The sequence below is a fragment of the Hyperolius riggenbachi genome, chromosome 4 (assembly GCF_040937935.1).
Source record: "Hyperolius riggenbachi isolate aHypRig1 chromosome 4, aHypRig1.pri, whole genome shotgun sequence".
Classification (NCBI taxonomy): domain Eukaryota; kingdom Metazoa; phylum Chordata; class Amphibia; order Anura; family Hyperoliidae; genus Hyperolius; species Hyperolius riggenbachi.
Window position 1 is genome coordinate 316718901 of NC_090649.1, and position 26972 is coordinate 316745872.

The following is a 26972-nucleotide window of genomic DNA, read 5'->3' on the forward strand; positions in this document are numbered from 1 at the left end:
CGATCTTCAACACATATAATCATATACAGTAGTACAAAGTAAACATATACCTGTGTGTACAAACAGCACATAACTATAGCGAAGGACGCGTGGGGAAGTCTGGAGTGCTATGTGAGGGGAGCAGCCTGCCAACTACTGACGGCGCTCGCTCGCTCCACAGCAGCTCCAGATGCCCCGCAGTGTGTCCTTGAAAAGAGTGGATAGAGAAAGAGAGAGAGAGAAGGGATAGCTAAAAAGAGAATGAGGAAAGAAGGAGAGAACCAAAAACCGGAGGAGAGAGCGTCCCTATTAGGGCTACAGATTTAAAAACCCTGGGTACAGTCCGACAAACAGTCCAGGCCCTGGCTTGCTGCCCAGAATCCATTGATGGTGGTTGCAGGCAGAGGGGACCCAGTGCCTCTGGGAGAAAAAAAAAAAAAAAGCCAGTGGCCGCACAGGCCGATGGAGCTAGTGGCCGAGCTGGAGAGCCAGTGGCCGCACAGGCCAATGGAGCTAGTGGCCGAGCTGGAGAGCCAGTGGCCGCACAGGCCGATGGAGCTAGTGGCCGAGCTGGAGAACCAGTGGCCGCACAGGCCAATGGAGCTAGTGGCCGAGCTGGAGAGCCAGTGGCCGCACAGGCCGATGGAGCTAGTGGCCGAGCTGGAGAGCCAGTGGCCGCACAGGCCGATGGAGCTAGTGGCCGAGCTGGAGAACCAGTGGCCGCACAGGCCGGTGGAGCTAGTGGCCGAGCTGGAGAGCCAGTGGCCGCACAGGCCGATGGAGCTAGTGGCCGAGCTGGAGAACCAGTGGCCGCACAGGCCGGTGGAGTTAGTGGCCGAGCTGGAGAGCCAGTGGCCGCACAGGCAGATGGAGCCATTGGCCGAGCTGGAGAGCCAGTGGCCGCACAGGCCGGTGGAGCTAGTGGCCGAGCTGGTGAGCCAGTGGCCGCACAGGCCGATGGAGCTAGTGGCTGAGCTGGAGAACCAGTGGCCGCACAGGCCGGTGGAGCTAGTGGTCGAGCTGGTGAGCCAGTGGCCGAGCTGGAGGGCTCACCTGGGCAGGGCAGCAGTGATGTGCCACCAGGGGATGATGTGATCTCCCCTGCGGTCCGGATGGGGAGGCATCCTGCCTGTGCCTGGCAGCAGCGGAGGTTTATCAGAGGCAGTGCGAAGCCGTGAAGTGCCTGGGCCTATCGTCCCTCCACGTGGGTGGCGGCGGCCGCTCAGCTGATCAGGCCCCGAGGTGTCCTGGCAGTCACGTGGCGATAGAGAGCGCGGAGATCACGGAGCTGCGGGGCTGTAGCGGCAGATGGGAGCACGGCTCCATGGTGATGCAGCTGCGGGGCTGTAGCAGCAGATGGGAGCTCCCGCTCGGGCAGATGGGCCAATGGAGGAGGGCGGCCGGCCCCCGACATCTCGTCCATCCCAGCGGTCTCCCGTTCAACCTCCATGAGGCGTCCTGGTCTCCCGGCAACGGCGGTGCAGTGGCCCCTCTCAACAGCCTGCACGGTATGCGGAGGCCGGACCGGTGGTGTCAGCGCGCGTCTCTCCCCGCTCACGGGTCCCAGCGGATGGTCCACATGCTGGTAAGCTTCCCCTGCAGTCGGTCTCCCGCGGCAGAGCAACCCAACCACCCGAGGCAGCCTGCGCTGCACGCCTGTGTCCCCTGCATCTCACCAGGCAGATGGAGGTTGTAGGTGAGAGCAGTTGGGAGAAATTTAAAGAAAAGAAAAGAAAAAAGGCCGGAGCCCTGTGGCCGTGGCGTCCGCACCCGGCGCCATCTTGATTACACTGTAGACAGCAGTATACTTTTTGGATAAAAGTGGCTTTCTCCTTGCAATCCTGATATGCACAGCATTGATTTCAATGTTCTAATAATGGTGATGGTGGACTCATGGACACTAACATTCATTAGTGTCTTTAGTTTCCTACAAACTGGCCTGAGACACTTTGAGATAATGCACAAGTTGTTGTTGTTGTTGTTGTTGTTGTTATTATTATTTATTTATATAGCGCCGGCAACAGCATACAGGGTATAACAATACAAAATGAACAATACAACAGTTAATACAAGACAAGAGTGGATAACAGCTAATGCAGTGAACAAATTAACTACTTATTTTTTACACAGGGGTGGGAGATATGTACAGTACACCCATTACATAGCATTGTGAGACAAAAGGGAAAGAGAGCCTTGGCCAAAAGGCCTTACAGTCTAAAAGTTTAAGGTATAGGACAGTAGGTAAAGGGAAGCTGTGTATGAGATGTTAGAAATGGTGGTCAGGTCAGTGTCCTAGGTAGGAGAGTATGCTTGCCTGAAGAGGTGAGTTTTCACATTGCGCCTAAAAAGAGTAAGTGTGGGTGAATGGTGGATGTGTTGAGGGAGAGTATTCCAGAAGAGGGGAGAGGATCGAGAGAAGTCTTGTCAGCGGGAGTGAGAAGAGGTGACCAGGGAAGAAGACAGAAGGATATTGTTAGAGAGGAGATTGTGTGTAGGATGGTATCTGGAAATAGGTTAATTTAGATAGGAAGGAGTTAGGTTGTGGAGAGCTTTGTAGGCAAGAGTAAGGATTTTAAATTGTATCGTTTGTGTAACTGGCAGCCAGTGAAGGGACTGACAGAGGGAGACTGGGCTGGAGAAGTGGGAGGAGATGTGGATGAGTTGTGCAGCAGAGTTCTTGATGGACTGTAATGGGGCTAAACGGTTGGCAGGGAGGCCGCAGAACAGAGAGTTGCAATAGTCTAGTCGTGAAATAATCAGGGCATGCACCAGAAGTTTGGTAGTGTGAGAAAAGGACGGATGCGAGAGATGTTTTTTAGGTTGAGGCGACAAGAGGAGGATAGTTCCTCAATGTGTGGTTTGAATGAGTTGCCACTGATGAGATCTGTGTTAGCCATGCACTACTGGGGTAAGTTGAAGCGCCTTCCTTGGTAAACCATGTGCAGACTGGTGGATTCCCAACTCATTACCCACCATCATCCTTGGGAATTTCAACATTCAATCAATGAACCCAACAACTCTGTTGTGACCCGGCTACTCATTATGGCCCAGGTTCCCGATGTACAGCGGTGACAGCGATTGCAGCGGGTATGTCCGGCGATTCATCATTATCCATCGGAATTCCGTCGTTTCTAGTACCAGCAGTCTCGGGTCCTTAAGGGGCAGAGACCACTGCTACTTAAGTGGTTAAACACCTTTATTCATCACCGGGCATTCAGTACAAGGGTTCAGCAGCAGGGGTTAAAGGAGAACTATCCTTTAGGGCAGAGGTTCCCAACCTGTGTGCCGCGACACATATATGTGTCGCGGCATCCCCGGCTATGTGTCGCCGCTCTCTCCTCCCCCGCTTGTCTCCCCAGCAGATCGCCTCCTTCCTACTCGTCAAAAACTGCAGGGCTACAAGAAAATGGCTGCCGCCATCCGCATTTGCGGACATCGGTGGCCATTTTGTTGTAGCCTTACAGTACTACGAGCAGAGGGCGGAGGCAGCTGGGCCGCGCCTGGGCGGGTGCTGCGGGTACATTGCACCCAGGCACCGGCAGGTCTACCGTCCGTCCTCCTATCTTATCTCCCCGGGATGAGGCTCTCCCCACTCCACTCCCAGCTCGCCGGACACACTGTGCGGGCGGCTGTGCCTGACGTCACATGTAGACGTCGGCGCAGCCCAATGGGGAAACAGGCAGCCCACCGACCTGACCTCATGTCACGCTGGACGGGGGGAGGAGCCTCAGCGTGTGAGCTTACCGCGGCTGCCTGCCCGACGCGACCCGACCCGTGGTGCGAGCAGCCTGCGTGGACAGAGAGCCAGAGAGCGACTAGCAGCGGCGCCAAGCCGCCAGCATGGACGCAGTGACTGCCCGCAGCCCGGGCCGGCGCCTCCTAGTGCCGCCCGCCACCGTCCGTGGTCACAGTCAGCTGCAGCCGCAGAGCCACTGCCTGTCTGCCTGCCTATATGCTCCTCCCTCCTCCACCCACACCCAGCCAGAGGTGAGTGAATTGCTGTGCTGCCAATAAGATTGCATTTGTGGTGGGGGAAATCTGGCTGCCATTAAGATTGCATTTGTGGGGAAATTTAGTGCCATTAAGATTGCATTTGTGGGGAAATCTAGTGCCGTTAAGATTGCATTTGTGGGGAAATCTGGCTGCCGTTAAGATTGCATTTGTGGGGAAATCTGGCTGCCGTTAAGATTGCATTTGTGGGGAAATCTGGCTGCCGTTAAGATTGCATTTGTGGGGAAATCTGGCTGCCGTTAAGATTGCATTTGTGGGGAAATCTGGCTGCCGTTAAGATTGCATTTGTGGGGAAATCTGGCTGCCGTTAAGATTGCATTTGTGGGGAAATCAGGCTGCCGTTAAGATTGCATTTGTGGGGAAATCTGGCTGCCGTTAAGATTGCATTTGTGGGGAAATCTGGCTAGCGTTAAGATTGCATTTGTGGGGAAATCTGGCTGCCGTTAAGATTGCATTTGTGGGGAAATCTAGCTGCCGTTAAGATTGCATTTGTGGGGAAATCTGGATGCCGTTAAGATTGCAATTGTGGGGAAATCTGGCTGCCGTAAAGATTGCATTTGTGGGGAAATCTGGCTGCCGTAAAGATTGCATTTGTGGGGAAATCTGGCTGCCATTAAAGATTGCATTTGTGGGGAAATCTGGCTGCCATTAAAGATTGCATTTGTGGGGAAATCTGGCTGCCATTAAAGATTGCATTTGTGGGGAAATCTGGCTGCCATTAAGATTGCATTTGTGGGGAAATCTAGCTGCCATTAAGTCTTAATGGCAGCAGATTTACCCACAAATGCAATCTTAATGGCAGCAGATTTACCCACAAATGCAATCTTAATGGCAGCAGATTTACCCACAAATGCAATCTTATTGGCAGCAGTCGATTTCCCCACAAATGCAATCTTATTGGCAGCAGTTGATTTCCCCACAAATGAAATCTTATTGGCAGCAGTCGATTACCCCACAAATGCAATCTTATTGGCAGCAGTCGATTTCCCCACAAATGCAATCTTATTGGCAGCAGTTGATTTCCCCACAAATGAAATCTTATTGGCAGCAGTCGATTTCCCCACAAATGCAATCTTATTGGCAGCAGTCGATTTCCCCACAAATTGTGGGGAAATCGACTGCTGCCAATAAGATTGCCTTTGTAAGTAAATCTGCTGCCATTAAGATTGCATTTGTGGGTAAATCTGCTGCCAATTCTCATTGCATTTGTGGAGAAATCTGCTGCCATTAAGATTGCATTTGTGGGTAAATCTGGCTGCCGTTAAGATTGCATTTGTGGGGAAATCTGGCTGCCGTTAAGATTGCATTTGTGGGGAAAATCTGGCTGCCATTAAGATTGCATTTGTGGGGAAAATCTGGCTGCCATTAAGATTGCATTTTTGGGGAAATTTAGTGCCGTTAAGATTGCATTTGTGGGGAAATCTGGCTGCCGTTAAGATTGCATTTGTGGGGAAATCTGGCTAGCGTTAAGATTGCATTTGTGGGGAAATCTGGCTAGCGTTAACATTGCATTTGTGGGGAAATCTGGCTAGCGTTAAGATTGCATTTGTGGGGAAATCTGGCTGCCGTTAAGATTGCATTTGTGGGGAAATCTGGATGCCGTTAAGATTGCAATTGTGGGGAAATCTGGCTGCCGTAAAGATTGCATTTGTGGGGAAATCTGGCTGCCGTAAAGATTGCATTTGTGGGGAAATCTGGCTGCCATTAAAGATTGCATTTGTGGGGAAATCTGGCTGCCATTAAAGATTGCATTTGTGGGTAAATCTGGCTGCCATTAAGTCTTAATGGCAGCAGATTTACCCACAAATGCAATCTTAATGGCAGCAGATTTACCCACAAATGCAATCTTAATGGCAGCAGATTTACCCACAAATGCAATCTTATTGGCAGCAGTCGATTTCCCCACAAATGCAATCTTATTGGCAGCAGTCGATTTCCCCACAAATGCAATCTTATTGGCAGCAGTCGATTTCCCCACAAATGCAATCTTATTGGCAGCAGTTGATTTCCCTACAAATGAAATCTTATTGACAGCAGTCGATTTCCCCACAAATGCAATCTTATTGGCAGCAGTCGATTTCCCCACAAATTGTGGGGAAATCGACTGCTGCCAATAAGATTGCCTTTGTGGGTAAATCTGCTGCCATTAAGATTGCATTTGTGGGTAAATCTGCTGCCAATTCTCATTGCATTTGTGGAGAAATCTGCTGCCATTAAGATTGCATTTGTGGGGAAATCTGGCTGCCGTTAAGATTGCATTTGTGGGGAAATCTGGCTGCCGTTAAGATTGCATTTGTGGGGAAATCTGGCTGCCGTTAAGATTGCATTTGTGGGGAAAATCTAGCTGCCATTAAGATTGCATTTGTGGGGAAATCTGGCTGTCATTAAGATTGCATTTGTGGGGAAATCTGCTGCCATTAAGATTGCATTCGTGGGGAAATCTGCTGCCATTAAGTCTTATAGCATGCATGCGTAAAGAGGTGGAAGGTGTGGGTGTGATTAGGCAGGACATGGGTGTGGTTATGTGGTTGGGCGTGGTTAATTTAACCACTCCCATAGGCGCCAGAGAAAATCTTGCACCCAGGTGCCAGGCACCCCAGGCTCACCCTTGGGAGGCAGAGCATCAGACAGAGCCACAGAGGGGAACATTCAGGAGGAGGTGGAGGAGGATAAGGGGCGGAGAGGAGGGGAGAGGAGGCTGTACGGGGGGGGGGGGGGGGGTGATAAGGAAGTTCACACCCTTACACATAAGGGTGTGACTTCTTCCTGTGGCCGGGATTTTGTTTGTGAATGAGGAGACAGTGGCAGCAGCATATTGGACCTGTGTTGCACCAGCAAACTGTCCCTCCTAGCTCATTGTGCCAGCAGCAGCAGTGTACATTGCAGCAGCAGCAGCACAGCATATTAGTGCAAGGCCTTCACACATTGCAGCTGCAGGATTTTGTACCTCTAACACCCTCTCCCTTCATTGTGTTAGCTACAGAAGTATATCGTTTCTGAGGCTCTCCATTGTTTATTCATTGTGCGTTCAGCATTATATTGTACCAGCAGCATAAGAAGTTTGTCGCTGCAGCGGCTATTTTGCGTTCAGCATTATATTGCTTCTGAGCCCCTCCATTGTTCCAGCAGCATAAGAAGTTTGTCGCTGCAGCCGCCATTGTGCGTTCAGCATTATATTGTTTCTGAGCCCCTCTATTGTTCCAGCAGCATAAGAAGTTCCAGCAGCATAAGAAGCTTGTCGCTGCAGCCGCCATTTTGCGTTCAGCATTATATTGCTTCTGAGCCCCTCCATTGTTCCAGCAGCATAAGAAGTTTGTCGCTGCAGCCGCCATTGTGCGTTCAGCATTATATTGTTTCTGAGCCCCTCTATTGTTCCAGCAGCGTAAGAAGTTCCAGCAGCATAAGAAGTTTGTCGCTGCAGCTGCCATTTTGCGTTCAGCATTATATTGCTTCTGAGCCCCTCCATTGTTCCAGCAGCATAAGAAGTTTGTCGCTGCAGCCGCCATTGTGCGTTCAGCATTATATTGCTTCTGAGCCCCTCTATTGTTCCAGCAGCATAAGAAGTTTCAGCAGCATAAGAAGTTTGTCGCTGCAGCCGCCATTTTGCGTTCAGCATTATATTGCTTCTGAGCCCCTCTATTGTACCAGCAGCATAAGAAGTTTGTCGCTGCAGCCGCCATTGTGCGTTCAGCATTATATTGTTTCTGAGCACCTCTATTGTTTCAGCAGCATAAGAAGTTTGTCGCTGCAGCCCCCATTGTGCGTTCAGCATTATATTGCTTCTGAGCCCTTCTATTGTTCCATTGAGCCCCTCTATTGCTCTATTGTTGGCGTGATGTGACGTGTCACGGAAATCTGAATGTTTGCCAAGATGTGTCACGACCTGGAAAAGGTTGGGAACCACTGCTTTAGGGCCTCTGAGGATGCGATAGTTTGCGGAATTGCTGTCAGGCCATGTCTCTTAACCCCCACTGCTGAATCCTTGTATTGAATGCCCGACTGATGAATACAGGTGTTTAAAAGACGCAGTGCCTCATCTGCTCTTAAAATGCACAAATGGATGCATCCAAAATCTTTCAAGGCATATGTGCATGGTGTGGTTAATGTGCCATTGCTACCCACATGTCAGCATCCTCGACAAGTGGGACCTGAGCCCTTGTTCTGTATTTCGGCTTACCTCTTTCTGACATGAAGGTCTACACATGGCACGTCGAGCAGCTTGATCTTTGCAGAATACAATATGTCTCTGTGCAGCAGCTTGATTAAATCTTCTCATGCAGTATGGACACTGGATATAATCTGCACACATAAAACATATGAGGTTAGTTTATAAATAGGGCAATTGTATACTGCGTACTGCTTCTAAACTGTTACAGATTGTCATGACAGAAATATGGGGCTGAAACTGCTGACTTAGCTTAGTCACATTTTAGTGTTCATTCTTGAGTTTATCAAATACTGCCTGAAACAGGAAGTGACATTAAACCTCCCCAACTGGAAAACAGATAACTCTAAAATCTACCATAATTCTAAGTCTGTCTCACATGAAAAAAAATTAAGGCTATCAATATGTTTCTGGGGTGTGAACAGAAATTAAAGTATTCAGGGCAAACTATGACAATTTTACTCTTAGTAGCTACAAACTAGTAACATACAGGATAGCCAATGGCAGGGCCAGATTACTAACAAGGCAACTGAGGCAACTGCTTTGGGCCTTGTGAGCTGGACCCATTATCAGGGGGAAATGCGGCGTGTACTGGACAGTTACCGTAGCACAGTGTTCTCCTCATGCTCTTTTTTTGTAAGCACCCGGCTGTCACCTGATCGCCTCCTCATCCTCCTCCTATGCTGTAAGCAAAGTTGTGCTGGCCCTTTATTCCCCCATAGCCCCCCACGCGGCCACTTTTTTATGCCACCTGGCTGGACAAAAACTATGAGGAGAACACTGTAGTAGCTTATCTGTTCAGTGTGATCCTCCTCCTTCCTTCGGCATGCGCTCAGGGCCCGCGCTACCATAGTGGCAAAGGGGGCAATTACCCCAGCATACATAGGGGCCCCCAAGTGTTCCCATCAACCCACTAAATTATGTGGCCATTATGTGGCCAATCCTCCCCCCCCCCCCCCCCATGATCCCTCCTCCACCCCCAGCATTATGGAGGTAGTAGGGAAAGGCATACACTCACCTTGTCTAAATTCACAGGGGGCCCCATGTTACTTTTGCCCTGCGGCCCCATTGTAGCTAGAACTGGCCTTGCATGGGCTCCCATCTCCTTGGCTCCCTGCAGCCTCATTTCTGCTCACATGACTCGTTAGCATGAGACATTAATCCATAATTGTCAGCAGGCCATGGGAAACAATGCCATGTGAGCAAGCAGTCACGTTAGGCTTAGAAAGGCTGATCAGCTGGAGAAGAGAGCATGGCGGCAGGACAGGTGAGTGCTAACTCTAACTCTGGGGACACATAGCTACCTAATACAAGTATCTGGGAGCTCCCATGGCTACCTAATATTACCATCTAGCGGGGCCCACAGGGATACCTAATATCTGGGGAGTATGCATAGCTACCTGGTAGTGCTAACTTTTTTTTTTTGGGGGGGGGGGGGGGGGGGGCAGAGGCAGGTGAACATATGGCTACATAATTCTGCTGCCTGAGAGATTCACATGGCTACCTAATACTGGAATTTTAAGGGGCTCACATGGTTGCCTGATGGTATTGCTTAGGGCCATGTATGGTTTCCTAATACTACTTTCCAGAAAGTATGAAGCACACAGCTACCTAATACTCCTATCTCGAGGGTTCTCATGGCTGCATAATACTGCTTTTTGGAGGCCACACATAGCAGCTTAATACTGTACCTAATACTGATACCTGGAGGGCACACATAGCAACCTAATACTGTACCTAATACTGATACCTGGAGGGCACACATAGCAACTTAATACTGTACCTAATACTGATACCTGGAGGGCACACATAGCAACTTAATACTGTACCTAATGCTGATACCTGGAGGGCACACATAGCAACTTAATACTGTATCTAATGCTGATACCTGGAGGGCACACATAGCAACCTAATACTGTACCTATGCTGATACCTGGAGGGCACACATAGCAACTTAATACTGTACCTAATGCTGATACCTGGAGGGCACACATAGCAACTTAATACTGTACCTAATGCTGATACCTGGAGGGCACACATAGCAACTTAATACTGTACCTAATACTGATATCTCGAGATCACACATAGCCACTTAATAATGTACCTAATACTGATATCTGGAGATCACACATAGCAACTTAATAATGTACCTAATACTGATATCTGAAGATCACACATAGCAACTTAATACTGTACCTAACCTAATACTGATACCTGGAGGGCAGACATAGCAACTTAATACTGTACCTATGCAGATACCTGGAGGGCACACATAGCAGCTTAATACTGTACCTAATACTGATACTTGGAGATCACACATAGCAACTTAATAGTGTACCTAATACTGCTGTCTGGAGATCACACATAGCAACTTAATACTGTACCTAATACTGATACCTGGAGGGCACACATAGCAACTTAATACTTTACCTATTGCTGATACCTGGAGGGCACACATAGCAGCTTAATACTGTACCTAATACTGCTACCTGGAGGGCAGACATAGCAACTTACAGGGCCGGCCTTAGGTTTCACGGCGCCCTGAGCGAAACCTGAATTTGGCGCCTCAGTATAGGAAGTCAGGTGTAGGTCCCCTCTGTATAGGTAACCAGGCACAAGTGCCCTCAGAATAGGTAGCCAGCTAAAGGCGCCTCAGTATAGGAAGTCAGGTGTAGGTCCCCTCTGTATAGGTAACCAGGCACAAGTGCCCTCAGTATAGGTAGCCAGGTTAAAGTGCCCTCAGTATAGGTAGCCAGCTATAGGTGCCCCCAGTATATGAAGTCAGGTGTAGGTCCCCGCTGTATAGGTAACCAGGCATAAGTGCCCTCAGTATAGGTAGCCAGGTTAAAGTGTCCTCAGTATAGGTAGCCAGCTATAGGTGCCCCCAGTATATGAAGTCAGGTGTAGGTCCCCTCTGTATAGGTAAACAGGCATAGGTGTCCCCAGTACAGGAAGTCAGGTGTAGGTGATCTCTGTATAGGTAACCAGCTATAGGTGCCCCCTGTATAGGAAGTCAGTGTGTAGGTGCCCTCTGTCTAGGTAACTAAGCATAGTATAGTTGCCCCAGTAGATGTAGCTAGTATAGTTGCCCCCAGAATAGGTAGTAGTTTCGCCAGTTTATGTAGCTAGTATAGTTGCCCCCAGTCTCTGCTCAGTCAGTTTCTGCGCTCCCCCTCCACCTCCAGATAGTGTCAGTGGATAGCAGGTGAAGAATTACTCACCTGTCATCCACGTTGCAGACTTCCAGCGCCGACGTCACTCTTCTCTCCCTGCTTCTCCCTGCTTCTCCCCGCCTCCTCTCTGTCTGTAATTAGAGCGGGACTACAAGAAAATGGCCACCGATGTCCGCATTTGTGGACATCGGCAGCCATATTGTTGTAGTCCCACTCTAATTACAGACAGACAGCGGGGAGAGACAGAGCGGGTGGCAGAGCGGCGACACTGTACTGTGCGCCCTTGTAAGCTGGCACCCTGAGGGCCCTTTCACACCAGAGGGCTTTTTTGGCGTTTTAACGCCTTGGCTGAAGTTGGCGTTTTCCTAGGTAAAATGAAAGTCCATAGACTTTCATTTTACCTTTCACATCTAACGCTGCGTTTTGGAGCGTTGCGTTTCAACGCTCCCAGGAGCTTTTTTAGGGCTGACCGCGGCGTTTCTCATTACAATTGATACTAATGTATTGGCGTTAAACGCCTTAAAAACGCCAGCAGCCAAAACGCAGCGTTTTAGCCTTTTACCGCTGCCTGTAGTGTGAAAGAGCCCTGAGCGACCGCTCTGGTCGCTCAGGTCAAAGGCCGGCCATGGCAACTTAATACTGTACCTAATACTGATACTTGGAGATCACACATAGCAACTTAATACTGTACCTAATACTGCTGTCTGGAGGGCAGACATAGCAATGTAATACTGTACCTAATTCTGATACTTGAAGATCACACATAGCAACTTAATACTGTACCTAATTCTGATACCTGGAGGGCAGGCATAGCAACTAATAATACTGTACCTAATTCTGATATCTGGAGGGCACAAATAGCAACTAATAATACTGTACCTAATTCTGATATCTGGAGGGCACACATAGCAACTTACTACTGTACCAAATACTGATACCTGGAGAACACGTATAGCAACTTAATACTGTACCTAATTCTGATATGTGGAGGACACACATAGCAACATAATACTGTACCTAATTCTAATACTTGGAGATCACACATAGCAACTTAATACTGGACCTAATTCTGATATCTGGAGGGCACACATAGGAACTTAATGCTGTACCTAATACTGATATCTGGAGATCACACATAGCAACTTAATACTGTACCTAATGCTGATACCTGGAGGGCACGCATAGCACCTAATTCTGATATCTGGAGGGCACGCGTAGGAACTTAATACTGTACCTAATTCTGATACCTGGAGGGCACACATAGCAACTAATAATACTGTACCTAATTCTGATATCTAGAGGGCACACATAGGAACTTAATACTGTACCTAATTCTGATATATGGAGATCACACATAGCAACTAATAATACTGTACTTAATACTGATACCTGGAGGGCACACATAGCAACTTAATACCACTATCTACAAACTGCAATTCGGGGGCTTGCATGGCTACCTAATACCGCTATCAAGGGGCACAGTGGCCCACTTAATGGGAAGGGCACAAACAGTGGCGTAGCTAAGGAGCTGTGGGCCCCGATGCAAGTTTTACATGGGGCCCCCCAAGCACTCTTTACATGACAATTGATACGGCGCACCAAAACCTGCCAATGGCAACTACAGTGTCAGAGGCGCAAGAAGGGGTTGGGGAACAGTGTGTTAATGATTACCACTATTCAAAGTATCTATAGAAGTGATTATTATGAGCACAGGACCAATAGAGAGCTAATACTGTGGTTGAGGGAGGGACCTTCGGGGCCCCTCTGGCCCAAGGGCCCCGATGCGGTCGCTACCTCTGCACCCCCTATTGCTACGCCCCTGGGCACAAAGAGCAACTTAATACCACTCTCTGGGGAGTTCACATGGCTATCTAATGCTGCTTTCTGGGAGACTCACATAGCTACCTAATACTGACTGCTATTTGGGGGCTCACATTGCTACCTAATCAAGGGGCACAATGGCCACCTAATATCGGTATCTGGGGGCACACATGGTTTTCTAATACTGCTATTGGTAGAATATGCCCACAAGGCTACTGGTATCTAGAAGCAAATAGCTAATTAATTATGGTAACTGGAGGGCATATGGCTGCTTGATTCTGGCATCTAGGGACACATGCTACTTAGTTTTTGTATCTGGGACACACATTGCAACTAACTTCTTTTATCTAGAATACATGGCTACCTAATTCTTGTATCTGGAAACACACGGCCACTTCATTCTGCTATGTAGGGATGGGTACTTAATCCTATCTTAATTCTTGTATTTCACAGGCACACAGCAGTCTAAAAACACTACTGTACTGAATGAATTGTCTCATGTCACTCTCTTGACAGAGATTTTTGATTTGCCCAAGCATCCTTTCAATCAAAAATCTGTGAAGCAGAGCCCACATCCATTACTTTACCTGGGGCCCTGGCTGAACTTAAAGAGGAACTCCAGTGAACATTTTAGTGTTGGCAGGTGATGTAGCTGCTGCATGGTTTTTGGTAGTTGGAAACAGCTGTAACAGCTATTTTCCACAATGCAACAAGGTTCACAGACAGGAAACTGCCCAAAAAAAGTACGTACTTTTCTTGTGGGAGAGGTTTCTTGTGGGAGGGGTTTCACCACAATATCAGTCATACAGCTCCCCCTGATGGTCTGTTTGTGAAAAGGAATAGATTTCTCATGTAAAAGGGGGTATCAGCTACTGATTGGGATAAAGTTCAATTCTTGGTCGGAGTTTCTCTTTAATCCAATTCTGACTGTTGGGATAATAAGAGATTTTTTAATGAATCTTTTGAGTCATACATTTAGTTATTGAGTTCATTAAAAGTTAATTATCACCCGGATTGATAGCAGGAGGTGGTGGAGGTGGCAGAGGACGTCCCTCCCTTATGGCTTTTGAAACTTGTTTAGTTGCCTTAATAGCTTTGATGAGCTGTTCATGTTGTTGTCTCCACAGATTCTCCTTCTCGTGGTGCTGCATGAGAGAGACAAATAGTTATTAAAAAACAGATAATGCCAAAAGCTGGTGTTGCTAAGTGACTCATTCTGTGAAAAACATGATTCATAGGGGACATAGTTTGCAAATGATCACGATTTTTGGCACTATAACCCACAATCATTTCAGCAATTCTGTTGCACTTGTGGCCTCTACTTCATAGAAAGAAATCTTCCCAGGATCCCCTACATTTCACCCAGCAAGGTGGCTAAGTAGCCTAGTGAACCTTTTTGAGACATCTCTCTATACCTTGTTTTTTGCACAGAGAGGAGTAAGCAGGTGGTGGAGATATCTATTGTGCCCATGTACTGTTGTCAAAATGTATAATTCCACATCCTCTAGGCCAGGGCCGGGCCAAGGCAGAGAGGCTCCAGGCGCAGTGTAGGAGGGGGTGCACAACTCACTCAGCTATCATTCCCCTATTGTGTTTGAAGCAGAGAGAAATAAGAAAAGGGAATGCATGGCAGTGACTGCAAGCCAGATAACTATAGATTAAAGTGTTGGGGCCCTGGGGCGCCTCTTAGTCTAATAGCAATCAGTGTGTGACAGCTGGGGTGGGAGGGATGGAGGGGCGCACTTTGGTGTCTCAGCTTTGGGTGCTGGAGGACCTTATCCTGGCTCTGCTCCAGGCTAAAAAGAAGTATCATCAAGCTACCTTTTAGTACATTAGGACATACGGCATGTGGTAGTTTGAACATCTGGAAAGACAACACTATTGCTGAATGATAAAAACAAGTTTTAGAGAAAAGCATGTTGCCATTCAGATATAATTTCAGGGAAGGCCTTTTTATTTCAGCAAGAGAATGCCAGACCGCATCCTGCACGTGTTACACCAGCATGGCTTTGTAGATAGAGAATGCTAAACTGACCTGCCATCAGTCTAGATCTGTCATCCACTAAGAACATTACATACATTATAAAATGAAAAGACAAAGAGAGATACCAAACTGTGGAGCAGCTGAAATGGTATATCAGTCAAGAATGGGACCACATTTCCTCAGCTATGCTAAGTTCTTAAATGTTTAGAGAGTGCTGTTAAAAACAGAGGTTATATAACAGTGGTAAACATTTACCTGTCCAAACATTTTTGAAATATGTTGCTGGCATCAATCATAAAATGAGCAAATTATTTTTTGTATAAGAAAATAATACTGGTTAGTTTCAACATTTGCTATGTTGTCTTTGTACTTTTAGTAAAATATAATTGAATTGGAAAACATTGCTCTTTTTGTCTATACACATATTACACAGTGTCACAATTTTTCTTGGAAGCACATTTGTTAAAAAAACAAAAAACAAAAAGCATGCTGATATATAAGATCAATATCATTATTATGCAGGTAGTGCAGCGTCTATGTATGCAAAATAAGTCCAATTTAGTATTCAGTATAGTGCAACATAGTCCCATGCATTAAATTCTACTGACAATTCTCAGACTTTTAGATTGCAACACCAACTTCAGGTTCCAGACAGGATAGCCACCACCTTACCCAAACAAAATGCGACTCACCCTGTGCTGGAGAGAGGTGAGGAAATTGTACATATTACCTTGGTGAATCTCAGGGTTCCCATCAGGATCACTGCATGAAAATTATGGTAATTTGGGGGGGGGGGGGGGGGTATCAATAAACTGGGAAACATTATGGATTTAGAAAAAAAAAACACCAAAATGATTGATGACATTCTTGGAAGTGAGGCAAAAATATGGTATCCCCAAGAATGACTATTTGATGTGTGGGCAAATACAGTCTTTCATCAAAGACCAACTTAGGGACATTTCAGTAATAGTCCAGATTACGTCATTTGATAGATTCCTGAAACCTAGGGGGCAAAATATAATTATTGCTGAAACAAGGGGACTTAGCTAAATTGGGGGCAGCGGGGTCTCTAAACAACATGAAGGGCTGGGGAAAATATTTTGATTTCCCTAACTTGGCAGGTGATCATTAGTGAACCTTGGAGAGAGTCCCATGATATACCAGGCAAATGATGCATACAATATGCTGTAGCAAGGGAAGGCTATGTAACTATGCTGTCCTAAGTGTAAAGAGCCTGAAGCAGACATGGTACATTGCGCATGGAAATGTGATAAAAATACAAAAGTATTGGGATGAAGTCGTGAAATTTATAGGGAAAATGTATAGATGCAAACTAGAGAACGATCCCTTAATGCTGATGTTTAATTCATCAGAACTGAGCATAGAAAAAAGAGAAAAGCCTCAAAAGGTGCCCGACATAGCCAACATATCACTAATGACAGCAAGACAAGCAATTTACAATAAATGGATATACATAAATCACCCCCCACAGTGTGGTACTTATCTGAAGAACTGAAACATCTTATGTCTCTGGAACACCTGTAAGCCACAATAGATAAGGAGAAGGGCACAAAGAAATAATTTTGTAGACGGAAACTGTTTATGCTGCATACCCTGCCCGCAGCAGACATAAAGAAAATAGTTTCCCCCTTCAAATACACCTCATGATAATAAGCCAAAGGGCAACAGATGGGCACATGAGGTTGCCAAGAGGTGGACTGAAATGGGATCATGGAGTGAAGAAGCAGTCTATAAATGACTATTAGAGAGCAATAGAGAGTTGAGGTGGTAGAGGGAAAAGGGGAGGGGAATCTGGGAAGTGTTTTGAAGTACCATTAATGAATCAGCCAATATGTATGTAACACTTTCTTGAAAGATTTAAATAAAACATGTTTGGAAAAAAAACTCAGTACTTTCTATTTTTTCTTTTAATTAGGGCACTAAAATAGTACTGTGTATATTACCTTGCATGTCGTCACATTGGACTGCGTATCCTCCTGAAGAGACAAACCTCTTGACCGCTGACTGAAAGAATTAAATAAACGCTGCTTCTTTCTGAAGATTTTCTGGCAGATTTGTTCATGTTTTACCTAGAAAATGAAGGATGACAAACAAATTGCAAGGTGAAACTTTAACCTCATCTCTGGTGAACTAATAAAAGTCAGGAGAGGTGAGGTAGGGTGTAAAATGTACATGAGGGGTGTTTGGGTGTAAGAAGAGATGAGGGTAAATGGGCTGAGAAAGTCAGGGCTGGGAGAGAACAGAAGGAAAAGTTGATGTTAAATGTGGAGGCCCTACAAAGGTTGCTATGTCAGTGCCCACCACTGTGAGAATCTGTTGAGGGCGGGTTGAGGAGGCCCCTGTAATATGTTTTATTGGTGGGTGAAGTAGGCCTCTACCATGCTGTGTGAGTGAATTAACGTTATGGGTATCCTGTTTGAAGTATTAGGGCTGGTAAGCACATGCTATTATCTATGCATAGCAAATGGTATATGAAAGAGGGCATAACGAAACTCAATAACTTTATCGTATGTTTGAATGCAAGTTTAAATGTAATGAGGGCTATTACTTTATTGTATACTGTGCAAGTGTATGAATGTGTGGCTGTTGACTACGGATGGATCGGTTACCAGATGCTGATAATTACTTAGAAAAGGCAGGTTTTGAGTTATTTTACTGAAGATGTGGAGACATGAGTTCTGTATATGGGCATCCTGGTGAGTGCTGATTACTGGAGGCTGGCAGGTTCGGAGCTGCATTTTGTTTTACTGAAGCTTCATTATTGCAAAATAATGCTTTTGGATGCATTGGCTAATATTACAGTATATTGCTGATTTCATGCTGTTCAGATGATGCTATATCTGTCTTCTGACCAGTTAACTGCAATCACAGTGCATGGACTGCATGAGGGGCCTTTTATATTTATTGCAGTGTGACCTGGTCCTTAACGTAAGTGAAGTCTGACAGTCTTTGTCTTACCTCTGCATTATAAAACACTTAGCCTCACTGTAGCTCTCATTAGGGAAGAAGATAAAGAGGCACCTTGTAGGAATAATCTAGCCTTAAAAAAGAGAGTAGTTAGGAGTACAGTTTTTTTGTCTTGCGAGCAGATGGGGGAACCTGTGGCCAGTAGCGTTGGTGTTTGAATCCGGGGTTCCTTATTCAGATACCAGGATAATGCCATACACAGAAGTTTAGCACCATAATGGGCGGAAAGTCACAGGGTTGCGTTCCACTTCACATATCTCCGATACTTTTAGTTTCTAGCTTGGAAGAAGGAAATATCGGAGCCACATGAACCACAACGTGGAACACAACCCCGTTACTCTCTCCACGAGTAATGGTGCTGAGCTGCTGTGTGCATTATCCAGGTCTCCCAATAAGGAAACCTGGATTAGAACACCAATACTAGTGGCCACGCACAGAGAGAGTCCCTGATCTAATGAATATCTAATCTCCTGAATGTCAAAGAGTTTCCAGTTCCTGATTCTGGCTGCTGATATTTCTGCCTTGCTTCCGTGAACTATGAAGTCCAGTAAGTATACTACTAGGACTGCTAGGACTTATTGTACAACCAGTGTCCTGATGAGTACTGTAACTGCTAGTGGGAGTAAATGACCTGCTGTGTTGTAGAGAAAGGTTACCCTACTTATGGGGACTAGTTATTTACCTGTGTTGCTGAGATTTGTAGTTCAGGTGCTGATGGAATCAGCGACAACTACTGATTGTGTAATCATGTTCTAGATAGTTTGTGTGTGGCGTGTGCCCAAAAAACACCCCATCTTGGGTTTGGCTATGTCTGCCACTACATGCTCTCTCTCAGTCTTGGTACTTCTCAATTGTCCCACAAACATGCATGGGGGTAAAGTTGCCTGGGTGAGTTATGGATGGGGTGAGGTTATTTATAATTTATGGTCACTTCATAAAAAGCAGTCTCCTCTGTCCACATCTAATTGTCTATCTGATCATATATATGTAGGGGTGCTATGTTATATGGGTGAATCTAGGTGGCCTCAGTGTCAAAAGCAGAGGCTCTGCAGCGGCAGTCATGGCAGCCGATACCACTGAGACTGTGCTTTTACTAAACCGGACAGATAGGTCTCCTATTCTCTAATCTGAATTGCCTGACTCTAATTTCCCCTGGATCAGCAGCAAATGCCCAATCCTTAGTTATAGAAAATACTGAAAAGAAGTGAGATATGTAATTAGCTTTACTTTACCAGAGATTCCTCTACAAATGTTCTTCCACAGGTCTTACATGGCTTCAGAACTGGTTGCTCATCTGCAATAAATTATCAACCAGTTAGTATCAGCAGTTATCGGCCATGGTGATCTGCAGCAATCTACACAGTTTCACTTTAGCAAAAAAAATATTGATGCAACCAAAAGAATCATTAACAACAGTACAAATACAGTCTCTATAAATAATTAATCTGAGTAATACCATTCCTAGGAGCAGAAACGTTGATAGGAGCTATTCCTTAAATAGGTTTTGATGCACTGAATGCGTGCATGTTTGTGCTATGCATGTTACAGGGCCAGAGTTAGGACACATACATCTGGGCTACCTCTACGCAGTGTATGTGACTACGCAAAATACTTTATTCTTGTATGCATGAGTGTGCAGAAGTTCATTTTGACTTTGATGTTTTTTTTTTTAAAGAGGAGCTGTCAGCCATACTGTCTCAGGAAAAAAAAACAACTTGCTCTACTTACATAACATATGCATTGCACTGTCCACATTTTGATTTTAGTGATTCTTCAATAGTAAAAAAAAAAAGAAAAAAAAAAAGAGAAAATCCCTCTCAGGATTTTCCATTTTGATTGTGTCTGTCCTGAAGACAATACTGACGTAATTTCCTCCCTTATTCTGTCTTTGTATCATTGCCCGTCCTCCTCCCAGTCTTCAGACACTCCCACCCAGGTCTGCAGTAGAAAGTGCATTGTCTTAGCATGAGAAGTATTGGCCAATCAGTGAGGAACAGAGGTGTGAAAGGGGAGAAAATAGGAGGGAAAGATGCTTCAGCTAATCAGGCTGCATTAGTTATGTCTGAGGGGAAAGAAAAGAAGAAAAAAAGAAAACCCAGCATGCCCTGCAACTGCCTATGTGTGGTAGATGTACCAAATAAGAGCTAGGGAAACTGGAAAATGATGTTTTATAGAGAAGAAAAGTATGAGTGATTTTTAACTTTTGGATTGCCTGGTTAGCATCCTTATTACTTGTTTACCAAATAAAAATAAAGAATTGATTTTTGATTTTATGCCTAACAGGTACACTTTAAACTTTTACAAGGATTATCTGCCAATCTGTTATTGTTATTTTGTTTTTTAAAATTTCTATCTCATGTGTACGCAGCTTTAGAACAGACCTTCCAGGGCAGTATAATTGCCTGGCTTTCAGATTGCAACTATGCCAGCATGTGCTGCCACACCAGTCAGAGATGATGGGCTCCTGCGCACACACCGTAAATTACTTGAATTCCTATTAAGGCTGTCCAAAAATTCAATCAGACCCTGCTTGGACCATTTCCAGACAAGGAGAACGTCATCAATATATATAACCCACATATCCACATGTGCACCAAAGCCCGAACTAGCCCTTGTGCTTCCCATGCCATCAAAGGGAGGCAAGCATAGGCCAGGGCACACATGGCCCTGCAGGCATCCCCCTTGTCTGCTAAAAGAAGCCCCCATCAGCCTGGAAACAATTATGATGTAATACTAACAGCAAATTTACTATTGCTTGTGTCTCACAGTTATCCCGCCAAACTGTTAAATAATTATCCCGCTAAATAATTGTGTGCCGCCTCTACGTCAGGATGGAGGTATACAAGGATTATGTGTCAATACCAACAAAGTAATCCTTCTCAAATACTTATACAAAGGCTTTCAATAAAATCACCAAATCATGGGTGTCCTTGAAGCGGGATTGTCACCATAAAAATCAAATTTCAACAGCAACTGGTCTGGGTGTATTAAGTGATAAAAATGCTAATCCTGCATTCAAAAAAAATTCTGCTGTTATGGTTTGGAGTTATCACATACCTTAGGAGCACTAGCCCTTTAATAGCCATTGCCAAAAAGTTGCATGCTGTGGGTTCTTTTTTTCTATAATATATTCCTCCTCTTCCCTTTATTTCCCTGCCTAGCTGCCTAGCTGAAACATGATCCTCTGCTCACTTGTGTTTACAAGCAAGGCTGAGGTGACTCAGCGGTTGGAGGAGAAAAGAAAAACGTTAAGAGAAGAAATGACATAAGTATTTAGCCTAAAACTGGGGCAAAAGACATGGTTCTCACCAGGAACAGAATTCTCTTCATTTACTATATAACATTCACTGAAATCAAAACGTGGACACTACAATACATGTGTTATGTAAGTAGATCAAGTATTTATCTACCTTTACTATATTTTATATAGTTTTTTTCCCTGGCATCGTATGGCTAATCCTCCTGCTTTAATGAAAGTAGGGAAGAATTCAACCATCCGTGCTAAACATTCATCAAGAAATACTGCAAACTTTTCTAAAGGGCCCCGAAATGATAGGACCTCCTAGAGGACAGGTTTTGTTCTTATGTATTTTGGGAATTAATATGGCAGTAATATGACTTTCCTCAATGACCTAATCTAAAGCAACATTTCTCTTTTTAATAATATCAGGGAAGGGACCAAAACTCAAATGTATATAGGTGTATCTGTTCTTTAATTGGCATTTAATTTCACCAAAATATGCTTTATTGTCCCATAATGCACTATTTCTTATTAATTTCTTATTATTATACAGTATAACCCCCCTAAAAAAAATTCTAAGTCTAATCTTTCACCTTTTGTCAAAGTATCTGTATGTGGTCTTCAATGCATTTTATGAAGATCTCGTAAAAAAAAGGTAAAAAAAAAAATACATTTTTGACCATTGTTATGAAGGGCATAAATCTTGATTTCCTTTTCAAATTAGTGAGAATAATATCCAGATTATCGTCAAGACTTAGTGCGGCTATTTCTTAAATAGCAATGGTAACTTTGTTTGTTTTAAGTATTTTCATTGCCAAACAATAGACATGTAATATAAAATTGGGAAAAATACTCTGTACACAGTCCAGGTGTAAGTCCAGAAAGTGGATGTGTGATAACCTGTATTCTGGAGAACTTCATATCTGACCAAATTAATATCTGATATTACACTCATTTCCTATTAGAAGTACTGTAATTACATGTGCTGTGGAATTAAGCTGATTTGATCATAGCACAGTGAACACACTGTGAAAAGGTAACTGCAGTATTGCACAAATGAGCACTCTACACCTGAGCTGCATCTTTGCAGGTCCACGGCCACTTCAGAGCACAGGTGTGCCATTGATCGAATGAATGGCAACGCAATCTGATGTCCATAAAAATGTCTACAGTTGGCTTTTCTGCAACGGACAACTGACAACACTATAACAGATCTTTGGCCCATTTTTTTCACTTAATTGCCAACTGCAGTAAAATGCAGGGCATTGGAGGATAGCGTTAACATGGCCCCTTACAGATTTTTAGGATCCAGCTTTGAAGATTAATAAAAATCGTTATTTCACTTGTCACTCTTCAGCAACTTTTACACCCTTGCTGTGATAGTGGTGACCTCTCTGTATAGATCACTGCTACACTAATTGCAAGGAGTAAGGCTCCCACTGCTGCCAGGGCCGGATTTAGGCCTAGGCCACCCAGGCCATGGCCTAGGGCACCACAGGAGGAAGGGCACCAAATCAGCAGCCTAAACTGGTGCAGTATTTGCAAGCTTGTAAATGCTGCAATGAGGGGAGATCAGGGAAGCGCCTAACCATGGTACTCTGCTGCCAGCCACCTGTGCAGTGGTCACCTTGCTCTCTGTGCATGTCGGCATTGTGGTAGGCAGCTACGGACTTGGACAGCATTGGAGACAGAGGGGAAGAGGAAGCTTCTGCACTGGAGACGAGTGCAGAAATGAGTGACACAGATGGCTGCTGTGGTGTAAAGGCGAGCTAGCTACCTATACTGACTGGGGCGTGGGAAAAGGAGGGATTAAGGGAGTCATCTGGCTACCTATACTGTAGGGAAAGTGGGGAGGAGTTTTCTGGCTATATATATATTCGAGGGAAGGGGGAGGGGTCATCTGGCTACCTATACTGGAGAAAAAGGGGGAGGAGTCATCTGGCTACCTATACTTGGGGGGGGGGTCATCAGGCTACCTATACTAAAGGGAAAGGGGGAGGGGTCATCTCGCTACCTATACTGAAGGGGGGAGGCTGGTGACAGTGGCCTAGGGCGGTAATGAGTACAAATCCGGCCCTGACTGCTGCAAAGTACTACATTTCAATAAAGCGGTATATGTGTCATCCCAGCAGTACTAAAGCCTAAAATGTTAATAGCGGCCATAGTGCGCCAGGTGTTTAGATTTGATGTGACTCACCAGGCAGCAGCGCTACGATTAGATTATTGGCAAGCAGCAGCACAACAGTTAAAATCAATCAGTAAGTGTAACGGTAGTAAGGATAGTATTAGATATAGTGAAAGGAAGGTTAGTGTTGGGTGTAGCAGCCGTGAAATTAGTGTTAGGTGTAGCAGTAATGAGGTTAGTGTTGCATGTAGCTGTACAAAGGTTAGTGTTAGAATGTGAAGGAGAGAGCTGGCAGGCACTCGGGCAATCAGAAAATGGCTGACAATGAAGCACCCAGTAAACTATGTGCTCAAGACTGCAGGAGAAAGTCCATACAAAAATGCAAGTGAGAGGAAAAGTCTGGCACTATAGTTTAATGTGCAGCAATGTGACACACACAAAAAAAGCAGGTTTCAATGAACATGACAAGGAATGACATGCTGTAACAAGCTCCACCTACTGGCACCCACCACCGCTGCCTCCCATCTGCACCCAGACATCGCTTAGGAGACTCTATGGTATGACACGTTTTGATGCGTGTTCAGCTTGTTACAGCATGTCATTCCTTGTCATTTTCATTGAAACCTGCTTTTTTTGTGTCACATTGCTACACATTAAACTATAGTGCCAGACTTTTCCTCTCACTTGCATTTTTCAAAGGTTAGTGTTAGGCCTAGTGGCAGTGAGCTTAGTGTCAGTTGCAGCGGTAGTGAGGTTAGTGTTAGGTACAGTGGTAGTGAGGTTAGCATTAAGAATACAAATACCTTACAAAAGTTATGGCCAAAAGAATGGGAAGAGTGCTGACAGGTGAAAATGGCTCTTGGCAGTAAGGGTAAAATAGCCAGTGGGGCTAAGTGGTTAAATTACAAAATCCGACAATCCAATATCCCCTTCTAAAAATAGATAGCAGCTAGACACAGCAAGGTCCCAATCTTGAACACCATGCTCATCAACTACGGTAAGTGTCCAGACTGACATACACCTCATTGACCCTCGTTTAATACGAATCTGCCCAAAGTCCTTGTTAAAGCTGAATACTCACCTCCCGACAGAGTAAGTTGGATCCAGCGATGTCCCCCTCATGACAAGCTTTCCCCAAGTCATCTTCTGGCTGGCGGGTATGCAAGATAACACACAATGGCCTCAATTCACAAAGCCGTGATAAATGCTATCACGGCCATGATAAAATTAGCATGCAGGTTAGCGAGCGTACATGTTTGCGCACATTAACTTTCCCGTTCACACGCTAACATATGGGTTAATGCGCGAAAACCCTTTACTATTACACGCGCAAACCTGTACGCACACTAACCCACGTGCTAAGTTTATCACGGTCGTGATAGCATTTATCACGGCTTTGTGAATCGAGGCCTATGGGTGCGAACAGGAAGTCAAGTAATTGCGGTACTCTGCGCAGTGTCGTTGGTTATCTTAAAGATCCGAGCTGCCAAGGTAGTCGTTATCGCCACGTATTGCTAAATGACATACGCGTGATTGTACCAAAGTGGCAGGATCGCTGAAACGTTCGCTCCTCGCTCTAAGAAATTCGTGTCGTGGGTACGGGCCGTAGGAGTCCAGTGACTAAAGTGGTAAATGCAGTGATCAATCCTAATGTTACAGAAGGATTCCTCCATACTATGGAGATGCAAGATGCATGCAGGATGGATCAGTCCTCTTCCACAGACCGGACTGTAGTGACTGCAGAGCAGAGCAATTCAAAATCGCTGTTCACGGCGTTGCTATGCAATGAGCTAAATGCACAGAAGCAATAGGTGCATCCACACAGCGTATTGCAGTGACAGATACTCTCTTTCCCCAACCAGTATGCTAGAAACAGCTGTTGCCAGTTACTTGGCCTGGCTCACACTGCCATGTCAGTAAGCTGACTGTGTGCTGAAGGCTCCCATGACATGCATCGTCCACCAATTAGGTGGAATCTATTAAAAATCTATTTGCAGTGTGCGGCAGTAACAGATCCCTCTCTGATCAGATTTCAATCAGAGAAGGATCTATCTGTTGGTCATCTACTGGTAGAGTATGGCCACCTTAAGCAGGGCCGGATTTGTACCTTTCACCGCCCAAGGCCTACTGTCACCAGCCGCCCCCTTCCCCCCCCCACACACACACACCTCCACGTACTTTACAACATCTCCACAGTATAGGTGGTCACATGCTGAACTCCCCCCCCCCCCCTCGCCCTCCATTACTATAGGCAGACAGATGCTATGTGTCTCCCCCCTGCCCTTTAGTAAAGGTAGTCTGATGCTGTCCCCCTTTGCCCCCTCACTGTAGGTATCCAGATGTGGTCCCCCCTTTTGTATAGGTAGTCAGTCAGAACCTGCCCCCCCCTTTACAGTAATATAGGTAGCCAGAGGCTTCCCCACTCAGAATAGGTAGCCAGATGCCATGACCCCCCCCTTTAGTATAGGTAGTCAGATTCTCTCCCCCCTTGTCCCCCAGTATAGTTAGCCCGTAGCCAGGGGAGGACTGGGACCTTTTGGCCTGGGGGGACAACACAAACTAGAGGCCCGTTTCACGGCATCCCCAGCCCAAAGCCATATCTTTCTTGTGTGCAAATCTTCAAATTGTGATGACTAACAGACACACACGCACGCACGCACACACACACTATGTGCCTGATGCCTAACCCCATTTCTCCGCACAATCTACCTGTCTGATGCCTAACCTTAAAGGAGTTATCAGGCTTTTTTTTTTTATGAAAATAAGTGCTACTTACCCAGGGCTCGTCCAGCCCCAAGCTCCCAGCATGTCCCTTGCCACAGCTCTGCAGTCAGCTGTTCGCTGCCGCTGCCTCCCAGCCCCCGGCGATGACGTCAGGCCGACTGCGCCTGTGTGAGCGGCGCTGTCAATCACCGCCACATGGACCAGAGCGTACTGTGCAGACGCAGAACTACTGCGCTTGCGCAGTACACTCCGGTCCACGTGGCGGTGATTGACAGTGCTGCTCGCACAGACGCAGTACAGGCCGACATCAAGGTCGGACTGGTGCCATCGGCAGGGACTGGGAGGCAGTGGCAGCGAATGGATGACTGCAGAGCTGCGGCGAGGGACATGCTGGGAGCGTGGGGCTGGAGAAAGCCCCGGGTAAGTAGCACTTATTTCATTAAAAATGCCTGATAACTCCTTTAAACAACCCCCCCCCCCCACACACACACACACACACACACACACACACACAAACCTACCTACCTGGTGATGCCTAACCCCACTCCTGCCCACCCACCATACAAACTACTTAACTACTTGTCTGACACCTACCCCCCCCCCCCCCCTCCAACTACCTGTTTGACAGTGCCTAACTGCCTGCCTCCCCCCTCCCCTGCCGCCAATCACACCACAAGAAGAAAAAACGTTCCCCCTCAGGCCAGGGTCAGAATGGAGATGATTATCACACACACAAAAAACTCAGAGGGCACTGGCCTGGG

The 26972-nt window shown here is 45.9% G+C and overlaps 1 protein-coding gene across 1 annotated transcript in view; it reads right to left on the reverse strand.

Annotated features, from left to right (window-relative positions):
- Positions 1–22540, reverse strand: part of ZC2HC1B (zinc finger C2HC-type containing 1B) — a 51517-nt gene extending 28977 nt beyond the window's left edge. Inside the window, exons 1-5 of the mRNA XM_068279506.1 lie at positions 22434–22540; positions 19354–19415; positions 17098–17223; positions 14159–14294; positions 8168–8289 (exon numbers count right to left, since the gene is read on the reverse strand). Of these exons, the coding sequence (XP_068135607.1) occupies positions 8168–8289; positions 14159–14294; positions 17098–17223; positions 19354–19415; positions 22434–22485 (498 nt within the window). The 5' untranslated portion in view covers positions 22486–22540. The remainder of the gene's footprint in view (positions 1–8167; positions 8290–14158; positions 14295–17097; positions 17224–19353; positions 19416–22433) is intronic.
- Between the last annotated feature and the right edge of the window lie 4432 nt (positions 22541–26972).